The sequence below is a fragment of the Schistocerca piceifrons genome, chromosome 8, assembly GCF_021461385.2.
Source record: "Schistocerca piceifrons isolate TAMUIC-IGC-003096 chromosome 8, iqSchPice1.1, whole genome shotgun sequence".
NCBI classification, from domain to species: domain Eukaryota; kingdom Metazoa; phylum Arthropoda; class Insecta; order Orthoptera; family Acrididae; genus Schistocerca; species Schistocerca piceifrons.
In genome coordinates, this window is record NC_060145.1 from 20,125,161 (window position 1) to 20,147,716 (window position 22,556).

The 22,556-nt window shown below is 39.3% G+C and overlaps 2 protein-coding genes across 2 annotated transcripts in view; both read left to right on the forward strand.

Annotated features, from left to right (window-relative positions):
• The window catches only part of LOC124711514 (midasin-like), a 155,758-nt gene extending 148,576 nt beyond the window's left edge, over positions 1-7,182 (forward strand). The window contains exons 23-24 of the mRNA XM_047241629.1: positions 177-321; positions 7,172-7,182. Coding sequence (XP_047097585.1) covers positions 177-321; positions 7,172-7,182 — 156 coding nt within the window. The remainder of the gene's footprint in view (positions 1-176; positions 322-7,171) is intronic.
• A 726-nt stretch (positions 7,183-7,908) lies between these two features.
• LOC124711323 (midasin-like) overlaps positions 7,909-22,556 on the forward strand; it is a 128,124-nt gene continuing 113,476 nt past the window's right edge. The window contains exons 1-3 of the mRNA XM_047241341.1: positions 7,909-7,960; positions 14,820-15,031; positions 17,124-17,281. Coding sequence (XP_047097297.1) covers positions 7,934-7,960; positions 14,820-15,031; positions 17,124-17,281 — 397 coding nt within the window. The 5' untranslated portion in view covers positions 7,909-7,933. The remainder of the gene's footprint in view (positions 7,961-14,819; positions 15,032-17,123; positions 17,282-22,556) is intronic.

The following is a 22,556-nucleotide window of genomic DNA, read 5'->3' on the forward strand; positions in this document are numbered from 1 at the left end:
TGCATATAATAGTTATACAGTTATTACGTTATTTACTTACCACAAATTGTTATATCAAGCCTGTGATACTTTTTCTGCTACTGAAGTTACGAAATTTGATGTTAAGAATTATATTCATTTAAATATTTTATATAATGATTTCATGCAACTTTTTTTTCCTCTAAAAATGAGTGCAGGTTGACCACTGGCGAAGACTGTCAGATATTTCAAGAGAAGTTGAGTGGATAGTCTATGCTTTTGTACGTTCATTGCTGCTGCAAAATGAGTGGCATGGATTGTCAATTCTGCAGGAATGGCATGCTTTCTGCCAAAATGCTACTGGTAAGTTGTTTTTGTAAATATGCTTTGTTTTACTGGTATATCTCCAGCACTGCCACTCAACTGTACAATCTGCCTACTCCTTGAAACATATCCTTTTGTATACCACAAATGCCAGAAATTCTTGAATGGTATTATTTCCCCATGATTTAAGGAAACTGTAAAGCTTAAATTAACTTGTCTGTTAATTTTCTTCTTTATTACTAATCACAAAGGACTGGAAAACTTCCCATTTGGCAATAAACGAGAAATTAATGCTGTCTCAAAATGCAAAAACACAAAATTACCTGATAGACTCTATTTTATAGTGAATTGCTTTCATATATACTTTTTTATCCGAGATGGTTTGAAATAGCTTTATTTTCTGTGCATAAATATTGAAAATTCATCTGCTGAAGCCAAATTTGGAAAGATAGCAAGCGTAAGAAAGTGTTTGCAAAATAAAAAGTGCATAAACTCAGTGATGTGTCAGTGCACTTGATGGCCTGGTGCCATAGCAGTTGTGGTCGGTTGAATGGTTTGTTTAAGATACATGACCCGCAATGCGTCGTAGTACTCAACTGTGTGGCTTAGCATTTTATAGCAAAGAAACGGGTATGATTGTCTATTGGATTAAGTTCAAAAGTTGTTATAATGCAGACACTTTAAAGTGGCAAGTTAGGTAGCGGATGTTTCAACCAGTGGTTGTGTCAAGTACAGCTAGAGGTCATGCCCGAACTGTGTCGTTAACAATACTCTGCAAATCTCAACAAGGAGTTGTCCACTAGCTCTTCCCAAATGTTTTGTAGTGTGCATTGCTCATTGTATTCTTTTCTTATTTTGGAATGTGTGATGCGACTAGTCCTGGTCCATCACGTATTTCCAGTAAGACCCGTCCAACGCCACAGAAGATTAGTGATCCCTGCCCTGTGAGAGGGCAGTCAAAATTCTTGTTTGTTTTTGCATTCGTGGTCATCTGCCACTATATGAATATAGTGTCTGCACCTTAGCGACTGGTAAACAAAATCTGCCATGCCGAAATTCCTTCTCTAACCTTAAAATAGAGTTACTTTCAGTTCTATGTCTGTGCTAAGTGCCTTGTCAGTTCTATCTGTGGCATTATCAAGCATGGATCGCACAACTATAAATGCCCACGAAGAGTCGAACTTATCTTTCTGCGGATTTTGTAATCATTGAATTGGGTGGGAAAAGGTAAATAAAGCCCAGAAACACCTTAAATCAGAGATGCAGTCAATTCACTGGTGGAAAAATGTTACTCTTTTCAATAGAAGAGTCATTTGTTGAAAGCTTAAATATGGTCAAACGAAGAAATCAAAAGTCATTTCGGGAGGGGGGGACTGTTGAAGTTCTTGCAAACCCCAAACATTTCAAACAAAATGTTTGTCTTCACTCATGTAGTGTGCGACAGCCTTTTAAATTTGTGCATCTTTCATTGTAAATAAAAACAAGTATATGTGAATGTTGCCGAAAGTAGATGCTATATTTTCCAGTCCCTACTAACCATAAATGAAGATGTGCTTCCTTTTTGGGTGTGGATTAGAGAGAGAGAGAGAGAGAGAGAGAGAGAGAGAGAGAGAGAGAGAGAAGAAAGGGGGGGGGGGGGGGGACAGAGGAGGGTCCCTCCAGAATAAAAAAGTAGCAGTAAAATCCTAAAGCATTTCACATAACTGTACACTAATACGAGGTGTGTTCAAAAAGCAAGGTGACTTTATATTTTTATGTAAATCATCAGTATTCATGTCGTCCCCTTAAAAGCAATCCCCCTCAGGTACAGTACACATGTGCCAACGATTCTTCCAATCCTCGAAGCACTTCTCATAAGCACTTTTTGCTACACCCTTGAGTACTTCCAGTGATGCAGTTTTTATTTCCTCCCTTGATAGGTCTCTTCAGTTTTGGGAACAGGGAAAAGTCGCCAGGGGCCAAATCCGGTGAATACGGTGCCTGAGGCATGATGGTCATGTTGTTTTTGGCCAAAACATCTCTCACAAGCAACGATGATTGAGCAGGTGCATTGTCGTGATGCAAAAGCCATGAATTGTTTTTCCACAATTCCGGACAGTTTTGCATATTGCTTCTCGTAAACAGCGCATAATGTCAAGGTAATACTCCTTATTAACCATACGACCTTGAGGCGAAAATTCATGATGTACTATGCCACGGTAATGAGGGGGGGGAGTGAGCAAAACTTTGACATTTGTTCGAACTTGGCATGCTTTTTTCGGTTTTGGCCCTCTGGGATTCTTCCATTGGGATGACTGGGCTTTGTTTTCTATGTCATAACCATAAACCCGTGTTTTGTCCCCAATTATGACCCTTTTGAACAAATCAGGATCATCAGTGATGTCATTCATGAGCTCCTGATCGATACTCACACCATGGTTCTTCTGATCAAAATTGAGAACTTTTGGAACAAACTTAGCCGACACACGTCTCATGCCCAAAACATCAGAAAAAATTGCACGACATGAACCGGCCAATATGCTGTCATCCTCAGCAACTTTTCATATGGTAATTCGACAATTTTCGAAAACAATTTTCTTCACAGCTTTGACATTTGTAATCTGTTGTTGATCGGCTGGTGCATCCAGAGTGAGGTTCGTCATTGGCATCTTCTTGGTTGTCTTGGGAGAGGTTTTACTACTTGTAGATTTTTTTTTTTTTTTTTTTTTTTTTTTTTTTTTTACTTAGAGCAGACTCACCGCATGCCACTGTCAACATTTCAAGTGTTTTAGAGCATTTGATTCCATTTTTCACACAAAATTTGATGCAAATTCTTTGTTCCATTTTTCATAATGATAGAAAATTGCTGAGCACACTAAAACACATCTAACCTTTCTATCTGTCACAAACAATAGAAGTATGCTGTTCACTTGAAATTGTGAACATATGTTTGGGGCATGTGTACCAACATAACAAAAAAAATTGATAATCGAATGTACGTTGCCTGTGCAATTTGAAAAGTCATGTTACTTTTTGAACAGCCCTCGTACAGTAGTGTACCTCTATATGCACAAAATAATAGCTCTAAACCATATTGAGATAGTATAGTAATGCCTCACTCTCAAAAACTATTCTACTGTACTGACTCCATATTAAATGCTTTTATTTATGTTGTCAGTTTACTGAGAGTCATCAGTGACACAGACAAACTTCAATGATTATTTGCTATGTTTGTCTTCACTTTTGACAATGTTGACTGGAGTACTCTCTTTCAAATGCTGAATATGGCAGGGGTAAAATACAGGGAACGAAAGGCTATTTACAGTTTGAACAGAAACCAGATGTCAGTTGTAAGAGTCAAGGGCACAGAAGGGAAACAGTGGTTGAGAAGGTAGTGAGACAGTGTTGTTGCCTATCCATGATGTTATTCAGTCTGTACATTGAACAAGCAGTAAAGGAAACAAAAGAACAAAAATGGAGTAGGATTTAAAATCCAGGCAGAAGAAATAAAAACCTTGAGGTTTGCTGATGACATTGTAATTCTGTCAGAGACAGCAAAGGACTTGGAAGGGCAGTTGAACGGAATGGACAGTGTCTTGAAAGGAGAATATAAGATGAATATCAACAAAAGCAAAATGAGGCTAATGGAATGTAGTCGAATTAAGGTGGGTGATGGTGAGGGAATTAGATTAGGAAATGAGACACTTAAAGTAGTAGGTGAGTTTTGCTATTTGGGTAGCAAAGTAACTGATAATGGTTGAAATAGAGAGGATATAAAATGTAGAGTGGCGAAGGCAAGGAAAGTGTTTCTGAAGAAGAGAAATCTGTTAACAGTGAGCATATATTTAAGTGTGAGGAAATTTTTTCTGACAGTATTTGCATGGAGGTAGCCATGTATGAAAGTGAAACATGGACAATAAACATTTTGACAGTAAGAGAATGAAGCTTTTGAAATGTGGTGCTACAGAAGAATTCTGAAGATTAGATGGGTAATCATGTACGTAACCAGGAGGTACTGAATAGAATTGGGGAGAAGTGGAATTTGTGGTACAAATTGGCTAGAAGAAGAGGTAGCGGTTGGTAGGATAAGTTCTGAGGCATTAAGGGATCACGAATTTGGTATTGGAGGGAAGTGTGGAGGGTACAACAACAACAACGTGTTTTCACTTAGTTACCCTCACCAGATACCTGTTTGTTCTTCATATTTTACATTTGCTTAACAAATACATTTATTTTCATTTTACTTTAAATTGGACATTTACTATCTTAACCCTTACTAAACAATCTGTATCACAACATCACAACGTTTGACTTGTTGAGTAATAAAATACAGGAGGATCATTCTGACAAATTTCAAACAACGAAAGTAGCCTTGAATCTCCCCCCCCCCCCCCCCCCCCCCTTCCTTGCCACAACAACATTTAATAAATAATATTTCATATCAACTTTGGAAGATTTTTTATGACACTTATGTAAAGATTCTGTACGTCAGGGGAGACCATAAAGCAATCCTTAGCAGTTGTTTTCAAATGGTTTTCTTAATTAATATATTCATCACGTTTTTATGTCACTCCCTACATATCCCCTAACCACATTAAGAAATTTTATATCTACACTTAGTGTTAATTGTGCCTATTGCCCTAAAGATTTTAAAAAAAGCTGTTATCAGGCCGTATTTATCACTCTCCTCATGCAAGTGAAAAATTTGTGCTTTCTACGAAGTTAATAAATGTGATCTGTGGTTTTGCTAGTTTTACTGTCTCTCAGTTTACATACAGGGTGGTCAGATCATGACTGGAGGAGTTTGAAAATGCGGACACATCTGTATACTCGGATATCTGTCAAATTGATGAAAGGAAACAATATAGTTCATATTGCATAGGGTTTGACTTTATAGGTTTTCCCGGCGTAATAAGTCATGAAAGTCTCTTTGGGTTTGCTGCTGGATCCTAAAATCAACTTGACTGGATATTTAAGTGATCTAACTGGTCACCATCTTCAGGAGAATGCTGTTTTGCTGATGAGTCCCGCTGAGAACTTTTGGTACACAGAGCGTATGCCATTTCCGACGCAGACAGCTTAACCCACGAACATGTGCATTTGATGCCTGTTTTTAAGGAAAATGGATACCCTGAGAAGCAGATTTGTCAGGCTATGGAGTTTGAACCATCACTGGAGGTGCATGAAGAGGAACATAGATGAGTGGCCTCTCTTCCTTATGCTGGAGGCATATCATTTAAGATTGGACAAATTTTAAGGAATTTTAACATTAAAAGTGTGTTCCATCTACCGAAGATTAGGGCACTACTCAGCCTTTTGAAAGATGATTTAGGGCTTAGGAAACCCGGTGTATATAAAATTCTGTGTCAATGTGGGAAGGCTTACATTGGCCATTTGATTCGCACAGTTCATGACGGGTGTGTGGATCATCACTGTCATACGAGGCTACAACAGCCGGGAAAATCAGCAGTAGCAGAACACTGCTTAAATGAGGGACAAGATATGAAATTTGATGAAACTTTGGTAGTTGCCAACATTTCCAGTTTGTGGAACAGTGTCTACAAAGAGGTGATGGAAGTTAGGTTGGCAGATTAATTAACAGAGACAATTGGTTTCCTCTTAGCAGGACGTGGAATCCTGTACTATCCCACATCAAAATTGAACATTATTTGGTGCGGCCCTGAGTGTGTGATATTGTTGCTGCCAGTGTTCTACTAAGTGCGGCACCACCTCCCAGTCTTGGAGACAGCAATTGTGATGGTCGGTGCATGCGCCGTGTACTGAACGGTGGCCTATATAGGACGTCGATTTGCAGCCTGTCATCAGTTCGGAGCAGGACTCACCAGCGAAGCAGCATTCTCCTGAAGATGGTGGCCAGTTGGATTGCCAAAGTATCAAGTAAAGTTGATTTTAGGATCTGGCAGCAAACCCGGAGAGACTTTCAATGCATAGGGTTGTTGCACACAGAATTTTGCTCAACAGTGCTCCAGAACACATGGAAAATGGAGAATATAGTGTGGTTTCGATGGTATGGAATGGAATGGCATGATAATGTTGTGATGATCTTTATGACCAATTCAATAGAGAAAGTAACAAACAGAGGGGAAGGGGGGGGGGGGGGTTGTGACAATTGAGTGTGTTAGAATATGACATGTTATGCACTGCAGTCCACAATGCAACCTCTGAGCCATCGAAATACGTTAAACAGTGTCATACTGTTAGTGTATTTCAACATGCTTTCTTAAATGTTTTATTTACTAGTGCACTTGGAATAGTCATAGCAGTTTTAAGGACGTGTCCAGTACTTGAATATTTAATACAAACTGCATAGTCACTGCTACTCAAGCTTAGAGAGAGAACAAATATAAGAGCTGGGTGAATGGTTATTGGCTGCTGTCATAATTCCCATACTTAATTGTTCATTGCAGATATTTTGAATTTTTGTTCTTTCTTATTCTGCTGCTAAGTCTCTCTAAAATGCCTGTGAATTAATCACATAAATTACGAGTTATCCCACAGGAACTGTTGTGAGATTGATCTATGTGTACACACGGTAGCCAGTAAGTTCCTTAACGTAACCTCCCAGATCAAAACAAAGTATTTCTAGCATCATCTGCATGAGAGTGGCGTAGTCACATATTTGCTTATCATTTTTGTTTTAATAACAACTTTTTAATTATTTTAATTTATATTTGGTAAAACCAAAAGTAATGTTCCATAATGCCACTACACTAGAAACTGACGATTACAGCTGAATGTGACTTTGAACCATGAATTTTCTTAAGTCCTTATGATCTGGTTTCACAGTGATATAATCTGGGATTAACATTTATAGAACGCAGATTCCCAGGTTAAGTTTGATCTGAAACTATTTTCTGTCTTAGTCTAATGTTAAATGCTTTATATGCAGCCTACTCCTAAAAAAACGCTAGACAAGCGACGTGGACCAATGCTTAGTACAATTGACTCACAAACGGGAGGAGGAAGGGAAGAGGAAGCCACAACTGGCTGTGTGGGTTTAGGCATCACTAAATTAAGATTTTTTAATATGAGTGATTGGACTGATTTCTTGCCTGTCTTTGTTCTACCCAAGATTATGAGGACAGTACACTGAAGATGTCCATTGTCCACTTTCAGATAACATTATGAATATTTCCCATTATTGTATTTTGAATTGGCTGTTTCGTGGTATCATGAAAACTGATTTGATCACATTTTGTTCTTGTAAGTACCTCTCATTTCCCATACATGCAGTGAAAAACAACATACTCATCTCCCTAATGTCATATACCTATATCTTGAGGTACAGTGCAGTCTTTCACTATAGTTTTACTTATAAACTTGTGATGTTATTGTTTGTATAATTTGAATGGTTCCTGTGGAACTAGTATTGATACTCATGAGTAAGAAATTATGTTTAACATAGCCTAATAAGATAACTGTTGGTTTATCTACTACCCTTTTTTCAGATAAACAACAACAAAATAGTGTGAATGATTTCCTCATGAAAGTTAATATTTTGGAAGATATTGTCGCAGACATCTCTTCTAGCCCTGTAAAAATGGTACCAGAGAATTCTGTGCAACAAATACTGGAAAATCTTGGCAACAAGCTCACTGATTTAAGATCTCAAGTAATAGCTGATGGCAGTCTAAGCGTTGGTGGAAAGTTTATGTGGGTAGACAGCATCCTGATAAAGGTGAGACATTATCTCTGTCTGTCAGTGACAAATACAAGATGTTAATAATAATACGTAGAGGTTCATAAAACATTATAACGTATAAGTAGTTTAATTAGTGCTACACTTTGGCCTTACCCTCTAAAAAGTTGTTCTGAGGTCTTTGTTTCTCAGAAGTCAATGTACTGACTGAAAAATCTCTGAGACAAAAATTCTTTTTCACTTCTCTTCCTTTTTGTGAAACTAAATTTACTGCCAAGTGTTTCCACTGGTCTTGCAGAAGCAACTCACATATTTTCATTAAATATTAAATAACTGTGAATATTTGAGATTCTGTATTACTGAGGCGAAGAACTTACCTTATTGAAAAATGTATCATAGTGGATAACAGTTGACTGCATTAATTTATCCACGACATTGATAATTTAGCTCTCTGGTTGTGGATTACATTACATGTAGAAGCACAGCAAGTGGCAGTAAAATGATTCTTGTACACTACATTCCTCCCATGACAAGCTGTACAGTGGCTTGCAGAGTTCAAATTTAGATGTGCACTGAACAAAGTGCTCCATAATCTTGTTTGTTTTATGGTAGAGACTTTATTGCAGGTTCATAACTATGCCCTACCAAATAAATGATTGAATGAATGAATGAATGAATGAATGAATGAATGAATGAATGAATGAATGAATAAATAAATAAATTGTGTCACTGTTGAGGAGTCATTTCCAGAAGAAGAAAAAAAAACAATAATATGCTCTTTGTGCTCTCATTAATTATATTCAGTTGTTGGTTGTGCCACACACTGGGATGTTTCCTACTTCAAAAATGGGATAAATGTCTGCTGTAAGTTTACCTTCATGGGACATGGGCATTAAATTAAACATCATCAACTAGTTGTTCACAATTATTTTATCACTCTCAAAGTATGCCAGTGCTGTCAGTGTGTGGACATTTAACAAACCTGACAATTCCCATGTTGTTAATCCCCAGCAATCTGTTGACCAAATCCTATTGTTTCTCAAGGTCATTTAAATCAGTGTCCTTCGACATCCATTGCACACCTGGCCAAAAAGTGGTATTTATGCGCCACAGAATCTGATAAATACATTTCTTGCGTTGTCACAAGCCAGTCACTTTTATTTCTGTAGTAACAGGTTGATCATAATAATCTGGTTGATCATTCATATGTTCATTAAACTGTTTGTTCAAGCATTGTGCAAAGGAATACTGGACAATTTTTAGATTAATTGTTGTTTGTGTTGATTTGTGGTGCTCAACTTTGCGATTGTCAGCACCCTTCAAATTCGTGTATCTCTCTTTGTCAGTGGTAAATATTGCAGGATGGATTGTGATGTATAGTTGATATTAGTGAGCAGCATATGACCAGTAAGGGATTTTTAAATAGTATAATTAGTCATTGTGAATATTATTAGTTTTTCCATGTTTAGAGAGTGCCGTTTTTCACATCTTTATGCGCAGTTAATGAAAGGCCACTCCAGTTGCTCCACCACTGTACAATTTTCAGACCCCCCCCCTCCTCCTCCTCCTCCTCCTCCTCCTCCTCCCTAGAAAATGGGGGCTGGATGTGAAGGCCGAAACTAATCAAGCCCTTAAATAAAGAACATATCAGCAACTGTAGTGCAGCTGCCATTCATTGTGCATTTGCAATAACGTAACTGTACAGGCAGGGCTAATTGTTAGCCTTTTGGTCTGCCTTTGAAATTCAATACTTCAGCAGTTCTGCTTGGCAAGAATTCAGCAACTCCTTGGTAAGCTCCCAGAGGTTTGTGGTGCCAGATGTCTACACTCAGGTAACACAATTCCCATAAAATTGGTCCAAGGGTTTGTGACTTGGAGCTGGCATCCAGTAGAATTCCAGATGTGTTCTATCAGACGAATCTGGTGTGCGAGACATCACCTTGTGCTCACAGTCGTGCTCGTCAAACCAGTTTATCACAGTAGTGGTCTCATGACAGGGACAGTTATCCTGCTGGAAAATGCCGTTACCATTGGGGAAGACATCAAGTGTGAAAGGATGCGCGTAATCTGCAAGAATGCTCACATAATCCCCAGCTGTTATGATGCATTCAATTATTGGTGTAGATCCAATAGAAGTCCATATGAATGTCCACCGTAGCATGATACTACTCCATCAGCCTGTGACTGTTGCACATTGCCTGTTTTTAGTGGCTGGTGGCTTGGATGACTGCGATTGTAGTCACAATCATTGACCTGGTGTAACAAACAATGTGATTTGTGTGAGGAGATAATACGTTTCCTTGATCTGAGATGTACGATCCCATGCCCCCTGCAATCATATTTTACAATCCTGTTGGTTCATCAGGGGAACATGTAGAGGCATTTGCTGTGAAGCCCAATGGTCAACTATGTGCTCAGAACGTTGTGCTTGAAACCCCTTGACACTCAGGCCTGCACTAGTACAGTACTCTGTCATCAGAACTAACGGCACATCAGCTTTTTCTGAGATGCTTGTACCCAGACACTGAGCCATAAAAATGTGCCCTTCGTCAGAGTTGTTGATGTGTGAGTGTTTCCCAATTTGCAGTATTCAGTCTCATGGGGGGCAGTTCGTTTTGCAAAACACTGTTCAGAAAGTTTAGAGAAGTGGCACATGCAACAGACTGCAGAATGATTCTACTGCTACCAATGTGCTATTTTTACTCTTTGTTTTCCCCGATATATTGTTCTGTTGTTTTGTTTGCTGTGTCACTTGAATATCATTTTGCGTTACAGGTTATTTTAAAGCTAATAAGTTTTGCTAACCCACAGCAGTCGGTGAGACCGACGTGATCTACAATGATCACAGTTGTTAAATTCGACACACATTTGCACTCCGTACCGTGCCGCGTCACACAAAGTACGGCCGTGTCCACCATGTGGTGCATCTTCCACGCTCCACACCTGATGTACAAAAGATTTTAACTGTGTGTGCCAGTGATCTAGATGCACTAGTGCAGACCACTGATAGAATATCTGAAACGTATTTGTCTGCACGAGTTGCAGCAGTTAGCCCACGACAGCTGGCAAATGGCAACTTTGATGTGCTACGGGCTCAGATCACCGAACTTACCGTACAAGTCACTGCAGTGCTGGCTCAGAACAACAGTTGTTGATCCCATTGCTATCGGTCACCCAGGAAATGCAGTCGCGCACCTTTGGCTACAAAAATATATTGGTACCGTCTCCGATTTGAGTTCGAAGCACAGAAATGTAGCCGATTTGGTAAGCAGGGAAGTGCAACAGGAGCTCAATGATGAAGGCTACAGACACTACGAATGGCAGTTGTCGGTTGTTTATTACTGACCGAGGTGTCCTTAGCAGACACATTTGCAGAGGTATCAGTCTACTCGTCCATCTGTCTGCAATCTCGTAAGTGTGATGTTTGCCACCTCTTTGCTGCCAGTGGCTTTACAATAGCTGCTGTGGTCTTGCCACATTAGTGTTAAACCTAGGTCTACGACACAAGCTCGAGTGGCATTTTGTCGTGGCAGGCATTACACATCCTATACTGAGAGCAGATTTTTTATCATTTTATGGACTCGTGTCCGACCTCTGGCATCGACGCCCCCTTGACATTAGCACTAACTCAGTTAGCAGAGGACTAGAACTTAATGTGCATGATTCTGGTGTCCAAGTGATAACTGGAGATCCTCAGTTTATTGAACTTTTGAGCAGCTCCCAGGATCGTGTGTCGAACACCCACATTAGGTCCTGTGCAGCACTCCACAGTGCACTACATTTTGATCACATACGGGCCACCTGTTCGTGCTCGATGACATCATTTAATGCCACAGAAACTGAAAGTGGTTAAACACGAGTTTGCATCGATGCTCGCACAGGGGATCTGATGTCCATAAGTAATGGTTGAGCATTTCCCCTCCGTGTGGTACCGAAAAATAACAGTGGATAGCATCCTTGTGGAGACTACCAACAGCTAAAAGCAAGAATGATTCCAGACTGGTCTTCTTTGCCACACATCAAGGATTTCACATCCAGTGCGTATTCTCTACATAGGATCTCATTAGAGCTTTTTACCAGATACACTTTGCACCAGATGACATTCGCAAGACAGTTGTATGCACGCCTTTCAGATTGTATGAGTTCACCCGCATGCCTTTCGGTCCATGTAGCACTGTTCAGATGTTCCAGAGATTTATGGATGCGACTTGGGTTATTGCTGTGTATGTGGACAGTGTTTTGGTCATCCCACACTCAGAAGCTGAGCACCTGTCACATCTGTGACAACTCTTTACCACCTTTGTGAGCTTAGACTCATTATTAATCCATCCAATTTATCTTTGCGGGTGCAGTTGTTCAGTTTCTTGGCTGTACCATTAATGCTAAAGGAATTCAACCATCAAAAGAGAAGATAGATGCAATACTTGATTTTTGACGACCTACGACAATCAGTGTCACAAACTTTGGTCGCAATTTCGTTCGTAACCACGCCCTACTGGCTGTGGCACTGAACAAATTCATACAAAGCAAACCGTTACCGAAGAATAAACTTCACTGTAATATAGAAGAGGAAATGGCATTTTTCTGATTTGAAGACTGCTATTACTGAAGCAGCACTCTCGGTGCACACAATACCACGGGCACAGCTTGTACTGATGGCTGACACCTCTGCCTCCACACTCTGTGCTGCACTACAACAGCATGTGGATGGATACTGGGAACCACTAGCCTTCTACAGCAAAAAATTGTGACCTTTGCACCAAAATTGGTCAACATATGACCATGAGCTGTATGTTGTCCTTGCTTTCATCAGAAAGTTCTGACACATTGGAGGGACAGAAGTTTGTTTTGGTAATGGATCACAAGTCGCAAATATATGAAACTTCCTGGCAGATTAAGACTGTGTGCCCGACCGAGACTCGAACTCGGGACCTTTGCCTTTCGCGGGCAAGTGCTCTACCAACTGATCTACCGAAGCACGACTCACGCCCGGTACTCACAGCTTTACTTCTGCCAGTATCTCATCTCCTACATTCCAAACTTTACAGAAGCTCTCCTGCGAACCCTGCAGAACAAGCACTCCTGCAAGAAAGGATATTGCGGAGACATGGCTTAGCCACAGCCTGGGGGATGTTTCCAGAATGAGATTTTCACTCTGCAGCAGAGTTTGTGCTGATATGAAACTTCCTGGCAGATTAAAGCTGTGTGCCCGATCGAGACTCAAACTCGGGACCTTTGCCTTTCGCGGGCAAGTGCTCTGCCAACTGAGCTACCGAAGCACGACTCATGCCCAGTACTCACAGCTTTACTTCTGCCAGTATCTCATCTCCTACATTCCAAACTTTACAGAAGCTCTCCTGTGAACCTAGCAGAACTAGCACTCCTGAAAGAAAGGATGCAGCGGAGACATGGCTTAGCCACAGCCTGGGGGATGTTTCCAGAATGAGATTTTCACTCTGAAGCGCAGTGTGCGCTGATATGAAACTTCCTGGCAGATTAAAACTGTGTGCCCGACCGTGATCGAACACGGGACCTTTGCCTTTCGTGGGCAAGTGCTCTACCAACTGAGCTACCGAAGCACAACTCACGTCCGGTACTCACAGCTTTACTTCTGCCAGTATCTCGTCTCCTACATTCCAAACTTTACAGAAGCTCTCCTGCGAACCTTGCAGAACTAGTACTCCTGAAAGAAAGGATATTGCGGAGACATGGAAACATCCTCCAGGCTGTGGCTAATGTACTGTGTGTGTGTGTGTGTGTGTGTGTGTGCGTGTGTGCGTGTGTGTGCGCAAGTGAAGATTCCATGCAAGATCATCTGTGGCTCGTTCTGTGATCTGTTTTTACTCTGTTTTGTTCGCTCTGTCACTTGAATGTCATTTTGTGATAGGCGTTATTTTAAAGATAGTAAAGTGAGTTTTGCCAACCCGCAACATTGCATTTGGAGTGGGACAGGAAAGGGTATGACTAGCAGAGCTACAAGGTAATTTCTGCTGTGCACTTTGTGGTGGCTTGTGGAGTATGTACATAGGTGTAAGTGGAGCTGTAGATCCAATTATAAATTTATACCCTTGATACTGTCTCGCTCAAACAATACTGGATGCAGTTTCGTTTCTATCCTGGTGGATTCGAGTTTCTCATTTACTGCGACAAATACAGCATCTCCATTGCCAATTATCCTAGCCTTTCAACATATACTTTGATTTACCCAAAAAACCGTAGTGCTGTTGATTTCGGGTTTTGGCTAGGTTTCTGCCCCCGATATTATGCGAGTGCTACTGCTGTGTAGGTGGCACTTGAATCCCTGGAACTTTGTTGTGCGTATAAAATGATTGGCTCTGGGCATAAACTAAATATGTTTAAGAATGCTGGAACTTCCCATACTGTACCATTACTGTGGCATCGGCCGCCTCCTGACAATGTTGGAAATCTACAAATGTTAGAGAACAGCCTCTTGTGGTATCCTTTTAACAGTTACATTTCATGTAGTAGGTGATACTGTTGTATTCACTACACTTTTTATGATATGTAAATAGGTTTTGGTCACAGCCTTCAACAGAAAAGGAAATAGAAAAAAACACACACACACACACACACACACACACACACACACACACACACACACACACACTCGTTCACACGGCACCTTACGCATAGATGATTGTCATCTCTAACAGCTCAAACCAGATACTTCATGTGGATTATTAATGGCACTATAATGCAAATAATTCATTAATAAAAACACACACACACACACACACACACTCGTTCACACGACACCTTACGCATAGATGATTGCCATCTCTAACAGCTCAAACCAGATACTTCATGTGGATTATTAATGACACTATAATGCAAATAATTCATTAATAATAAGAGGTCAACACGGTATCTCTTGCAGGCACTCAAGGAGGGATGTTGGCTGCTTGCAGATAATGTGAACCTGTGTTCGCCAGCTGTTCTGGACCGATTAAACGCTTTGATGGAGCCTGGAGGAAAACTTGTAGTTGATGAACTTGGTGTGAATGCTGATGGAAGGGTTGTTTCCATTGAACCGCATTCAAAATTTCGTCTTATTATGACAATGGATCCACATCATGGAGAAATTTCAAGGTATACTGAATTTCATTTTATTTTTGTTTCAGTTTGGTGTTGGTTTGTCATGTAGTATTTTGATTTGCTTGTATCCTTTATGTGTTTCATATTTGTCTTATAATGTAAGACCTACAAAGGCCAAGTGGTCTGTTGTGACTGACAATTCACAATTTTTCACAAACACAACTTTTATTGATGTAAGTTTACAAGGTCGATGACTGAACATAAAAACGAAGGGTAAATATAATGATGCCAGTAAGTCTCCTAATTAAGGCAAACAAAAGTTCACAAAGGTTCATGGTTACACACACACACACACACACACACACACACACACTAGTAACAGTTCAATTCAGAGACGAAGACGTAATCTTCTATGGTTGCAGAACACGAGGTCGGCATCCGACATGAACTGAACTGTGGGGCTGGTTCTAGCCCCTATATAACTGTCTCCAGCCAATCAGGTTTTGGCATAGTGATACTTCCTGCAGGCAGTGGCTTAAGATCCCCCTGCAGGAAGTAGTGCTCGGAATGTCTGTTTCCATTATCTTGTACGTAAATAGCTGGTATTTACCATGGTGCTTTTGGTATGCCTAGGGCACAGACAACCTTGTCCTCTGTAGTCTAATATGGGTTGCCGGTCCTCAGGGCTACCTTGTCTCCGGTATAACATGGTCTAGCAGTAAAATACGTGCGTGGAAAGTGAATGAGTGTCAGATCGAATCTTGGCTGAACCTTTTGTATTTTATTATTATTGTCTTCCCATTCTATCATTTAACCTAGCACACACCTCTCAGTGATGTGGAGATTCGCCAGAATCAAAATGTTGTTCGGATTTCACGTTACACTTTCCCCTGTTGCACAACTGGCTAGTGATGTGCAAGTTGTCTAACCGATGTCCAGTTGTTCTAGACCAATTGCGTAGCGAAAAACTTTTTGAATCCAGAATTTCTGGTTTTAAATTTTTTATGCAAAAAGTAAAACATTTTTTGAAAAACTGCTTCAGCATGGAATGCAGCTTCACTTTGGCGAAGAGTTCTCGGGCTTCCAGCCGGGTGGCGATGTCTTCAAACTGTGACGTTTCGACGAGTGTGTCACTTGTCGAAACGTCGCAGTTTGAAGACATCGCCACCCGGCTGGAAGCCCGAGAACTCTTCGCCAGCTGTATACGCCGGGAAAGCATACATTCACAGCTTCACTTTGTTTACATAAAGTAAGTTTTTCAACAGCAGAGCAGATGACTGAGCTTTCAGCGTTGTGTGAATGAAAAGTAGATGCGAATGTGATTCTTTGCGTAGTAGGACATCAAAGTTTGCCATAAAAAATATGACAAAGGATTGCAGCAATGAATCTCAACACTCAATGAGTGTGTACTAAGCTTTACAATGGGAGTGTCATGATCGGCTTCATATTTGCATCAGACTTCTTTTGTGGGCTTCAGGTAGGATCCATTCAGCCAGCCTCTAATAGATGATATTCTACAAACTGAAATATATATCCAAGCACACACACATTTACACCCATGATTTGCATAGAATATTTACATTGGTAATAAACAGATTGATTATATCATGATGTGTTCCCATAATTGCCAGGAAGTGTCACTCAGACATTCATGCCTCCTGAGAACTTTCCTGGAGTGCTCTGCTTAAATTGTTTAAGTTATATCAAAGTGATTATATTCAGTTAACTAATGTTGTTCTCTGAATTTCCTACATAGCTCTATGCAGTGTCTCGTAAAGAAAATTACTACTACGCCAGACAGGGCATGCAGCTATAGATACTTTGTGCTGCCTTTGCGAAGCTGAGGTGGACTGCTAGATATTTTATAAATAACTGATCCTAATTGATTTCATCAGCGACTTTAAATAAACAACACACAATTAAATTAAAAATGTTAACTAATCTTTCATTCATGTCTACCATTTGTGTCATCTTTTTAGCAGGCTGTTTGGCCGTTGATTGCTTACAGTTTGCTCAGAAATATTGATGAACTACAGGAAACATTAGTGATATCAGTTAGCTAATCCCTATGTTTCTTGATTTTTGTTTAATGTCCTAAAAGGATTCTCTTACATTGAATTTTATTTATTTATTTATTTGCTTTTAGGGCAATGAGAAACCGTGGTGTGGAAATATTTATACAAACAGAAGAGGATTTTAGGAACTTAGATGAATTGTCAATTCTTTTTAGATGTGGAATAAAAAATTATCACCACCAAAGTGCATTATTGGATGTTCATCATGCTGTCTGTAGCATGCTTGGAGGTAAAGTACAGCCATTATAATATTAATATTGCTACTACTGATACATTTATATATTTTGTGAGTGTTATAATTATATTATTGGATATTTTCTTGAAATGTGTTTGCAATACATTATGATGTAATGTTGGGATCTCGGAGGTTTGAATTCTTTTCATCCTCGTGCCTATTACAATTAACTTCACTAATATCCAGAAGTAACAGAATTATATTTTAACAAATTGTTTATAGCAGAGCACCTTGATTCAGATCAGTGTCGGCTAGAATATGTAATTGTTGCTAAAACTGCCATCTTGAATTGTATGTTCCTGATTTCATGCTACCTTCCGAAATAATTTTCCCCATTACATATGTATTCACATGTGATTACTGTATATCATTTATGGCTGAAGGACATTTGCAGGCCCAAATTCATAGAACAGTGTGACATAATTTTCTCTCTTCTTACATAGTTTATAAAAAGAATCACACAGTGTATTGATCGGTAAAGCTGAAGGCCTCCCTAAGATATACTGAAAAATATTTTACATGAGGGAAGAAGTATTTGAGAACTGGAGCTTGTTGTTGAAATGGATGGTGGATTAGTAGGGGGTTTGTAGGAATTTAACATAGCAATGGAGTAATAATGAATTAAGTTTAAAAATATCTCATTGTGCATTGGGGTAAGGAATGTTGAATCCCCACTTGTTGGACAGTTATATAACCATTGTCCATAAATCTGTTCTGGCAACTGGAAATTGGACCTGCATTCGTTCTCATGAAACCATGAATATATATTCATCTCCAACAAGTGAAAGGCTCACAGTAAATGTACTTGCTTGGCCTCATAGATGATATACATGGTGCTTCCTTTAGTACGCTAATTGATCATACTGAGGAGGTTTAGTTAGCTCACATTTAACAAGAATGATGAGTCTTCAGATAAGTCAAGGTTGTCATTAAATAACCATTTATCATTAACACAGTATTGCCAGATTCATCAACAAAAATTTTTTCTTGAAAAATCCAGAATGGAATGATGACAACATTATGAAAAGGATAGATTGCTACTGACCATATAGGGAAGATGTTCAGTCACAGAGAGGCACAACAAAAAAGGGAAGGTAAAATGCTGCCTGTGAGAGCATGTAGGGGCGTGGTAGGGCAAGGGTACGGCAGCTGGATGAAGTCAGGAGGTTAATCAGGGAGAGGGGATGTTGGCAGGTGGGTGAGGTAGGGGAGGGAAAGAGAGGAGGGGGGGGGGGGGGGGAAACCCACTGTGGGTGAGTTGGTGGAATAGATGGCTGTGAAGTGTGGGAGTGGGAATAAGGAAGGGTATAGTTGTATAGTTGAGTGAGAACAGGGACTAACAAAGGTTGAGGTCCCAGGGGCTTTCAGGAATGTAGGATATATCGCAGGGAGAATTCCCACCTGTTCAGTTCCAAAAAGCTGGTGTTAGTAGGAAGGATCCAGATGGCATAGGCTGCAAAGCAGTCACTGAAGTGAAGGACATTGTGCTGAGCAGCATGCTCAGCAACTGGGTGGTCCAGCCGTCTCTTGGTGACAAATTTTTTTGGTGGCTATTCATGCGGACAGACAGATTGTTGGTTTTCATGCCCACAGCCCCACCTTTTATGGGATAGATGATGCTTGTGAACTGACAGGACTAGGTGGAGGGGTGGGGTGGGGTGGGTGGGAGATGTATGGGGCAGGCCTTGCATCTAGATCTATTACATATTGTGGGGATATGAGCCGCATGGCATGGGGTTGGGAGAAGGGGTAGAGTAGGGATGGACAAGGATATTGCATAGATTAAGTGGGAGGGGTAGTGGGTAAGATATTCCACATTTCACTGCACAAGAAGAGGTAGTTGAAACTGGCGGAGAATGGAGAATGTGATTCAGTTGCTCCAGTCCTCGGTGACAAAGGAATGTGTCAGAGTATCAATAAATGATCTTGGAGGGTGTATAGCGTGAGCAAAATAGTGCAATACTTTTCCCCCCCAATTTTTCTTTTAAGGATAAAACACACCCCGAAAGGTAATTTGGCATTTTAGTTTTATAAGGAATGCCTTTTAAACGGGCACATAAAAAATGTTTTTCATATAAAAATTCCTGTGTAATTAATGTTCTTTAAAACTGTTTAATCAACTTTTGTAATAATTTGAAATTTTAAAAAATACCACACCACCATCTATTTGTTTTGAAAACTGGAAGCTTTGGTTACAACTCAAATTAAAGAAGCTTGCAAGGCACTTTCATCCCTGGGTAATAAAGCTTGTTTCTGAAATAACATTTTTGGAAAATAAACTATATAAAGTGTGCTGTCAGAGTATTTTCAACATGGCTAATTCATTACAATTCTAATTATTTATTTTACTTGTATTTGTTGCTTGGTTTACATTGTTATTTTATGTTTTACATTGTTTTTTCCTTTTTCACAGAATATACAGGATGGGCAAAACAATATAAAATAAAATTCAACACAGTTTCAAATTGTCACAGGTGATCCTCTAAACAACCCTATTTGAGTCAGGCATATTTCAGTAGATTGGTAAAGCCTTGGCAAAGAGCATTGATTAGGTACTTGTGACTGCAACTTCATTGTATTGTTTCTGAAGTGGAGATTGGCGTCATAATCATTCAGTAGAACTAGATCTGAAAATCTTCTCAAAAGGTTCTTCCAACATTGAAACCCGTATACATTCCATGGCTCTACCTGTGCCATCATTAAGCATATTGGGGTCACCAGAGGGACAATATTCAAAACTAGGAGGGAGGAGGGCAGGAAATTTGGACCAAGAGTCCTTGTGACAGTATAATATTTGATAGATTTTTTAACGCTTTCTTGACCCTATTTAACCATAGTATTCCCATAAAGAAAATAAAAATAATGTACAGCAGCCACAAATCCAGATCTCAAAACAGACAAAATATGTGGTACATGAAACAGCTGACAGATCTAAAAAAACAAGTTTTGTTACTGTACAAACATATACAGGTTTGAAGTCAGACTATGCCAAGTCAGCCTATGTGGAATGCACGAATGAATACAAAAAAGCCATCCTGCAAGCCAAGAAAACCTACAATGCCAACAGCATACATAATTCCACCAATAAATGCAAAATTGCTTGGAAAGTAATTAACAGTGGTGCCACAGATACTAAAAAAGACAAAATTAATATCCCACCTCAAACACTCAATGAGTTTTTTTATTAATTCAGTGAAAGAAATAGGAGATACAGTTATCAAACCAGACATTAGTGCATCAGAGCTACTGTCTAAAAATTGAGGTAGACAGTCACTAAACACAAGCATGCTAACTCTCTCCGAAGTATTGCCTAGATTTGTACAAGGGGTCATAAAGCAACTGAAACCATCTGATAACTTAGATATATATATATGACATATCATGCAACCTGCTGAATAAAGTGTGTGATTGCATTGTGTACCCTTTAACCCATTGCATAAACAGTGCTTACTTGAGGGAAATTTTCCTGATGAATTAAAACTGTCTAGGATCGTCCCAGTACACAAAAAGGGAGATAAAGACTCTCCATCTAGTTACAGGCCTATTTCAATAGTACCAGCATTCTCCAAGGTAATGAAATCTATCATGTACCAACAATTATCATGTCACTTTGAGAACCTAGGAATAATTAATGTTACACAATATGGGTTTAGGAAGAATCTGTCGACCATTGATGCAATCGACACAGTAGTCAGTTACATCCTCAAAGTTTTTGAGGACAAAGGCTTTGCTCAGGTTTCTTTCTGTGACCTAAGCAAGGCCTTCGACTGTGTTGAGCACACACCGCTACTAGAGAAACTAAAATCTTATGGCATCAAAGGAAACAGTCTCAGACTATTAAAAGCTTATCTCAGTAACTGTAAACAGGTAGTTTGTGTTTGGTAAGGAAATGTCAAACATAGAATATGTTAAAGTAGGTGTGCCTCAGGGATCTGTACTGGGCCCCTTCCTGTTTCTGATAATTATCAATGACATCCCCTCCTTTATTAGATCCACCACTGTATTGTGCACAGATGATATGACTTTTATACATAGCAGTAACAATCTTAAAACCTGTGCTGAAAATACACTCACTCACGCAGCATATTGGTTCAGAGCAAATGATTTCTTGCTAAATGAAAATAAAACTCACCAGATAATCTTCACTCTAAGAGACAAGCCACTATTTGATTACCCTAGTTCTGTTAAATTCTTGGGAGTTTTTTTAGATGAAAAGTTATTGTGGGGCAAACATGTAAACTATATTAGTAGTAAGCTATCTCGAGTAATTTATTTATTAAGACAACTCAGAAATTGTCTACCTGAAACATATGTCAGATCATCTTATTTTGCATTTTTCCAAAGTATACTATCCTATGGTGTTATCTTATGGGGTAATTGTAGTCATATACATGACGTCCTATTATTGCTGAAGAAAGCCATTAGGATAATTACAAATTCTTCACATAAGGCTAACTGCAAACCCTTATTTCCTGAACAAAAAATTATGACAGTAATAAACCTCTATATGTACACTGTCTTAATCAATATGAAGAAGAACCTACAACATGTGAAACTTGGAGAAAATGTACATTGTTACAATACAAGAAGCATCAAACACATATACAGGCCTTACCACAGATTATCAAAATCAATAAATAGCTACGAAGTCACAGGGCATAAACTAATTTAATAAGCTGCCACAGGCTATACAGGATCTTCCTGAACATACATTCAAAGAGAGACTGCATGAATAGTTAATTGCCCACCCGTTCTATGACATCAATGAATTCTTCAACTGTAAAATGCAGTAATCCAATAGATGACCCACTGTACATTTATTGTAATATAAGCTAAAATATTTCAGTAGTCAATACATTATCACACTGTATTGTAAATTGTATCTTCATTTGACGTTGTCAATTGCTGTAATGGCCTGAAGACAATAAAATATATATTATTATCTGGTAAGCAAACATGTGACCGTGTTGAAAGGTGTTTTGTTTTCCAGTGAGGTCCGTATGAAAGAACCCTTTAGAGCATCAATTAGTAAAATATGTGTATATTATGGAGTGGTAAAAAAAGAATGTAAAACATAAAATAACAATTTAAAACATACAACAAGTGTAATATAAGAATGTTGAAAATACTCTGACAGCAAATTGTGTGGAGCTTATTTTCTAAAAATAGCATTTCAGAAGCTTTATTACCAGCGATGAATGTGGCTTGAAAGCTTTTTAAATTTATGTTGTAAAACTCAGTGTGGCCTCAGCTGGCAGAGGCTTTGGTC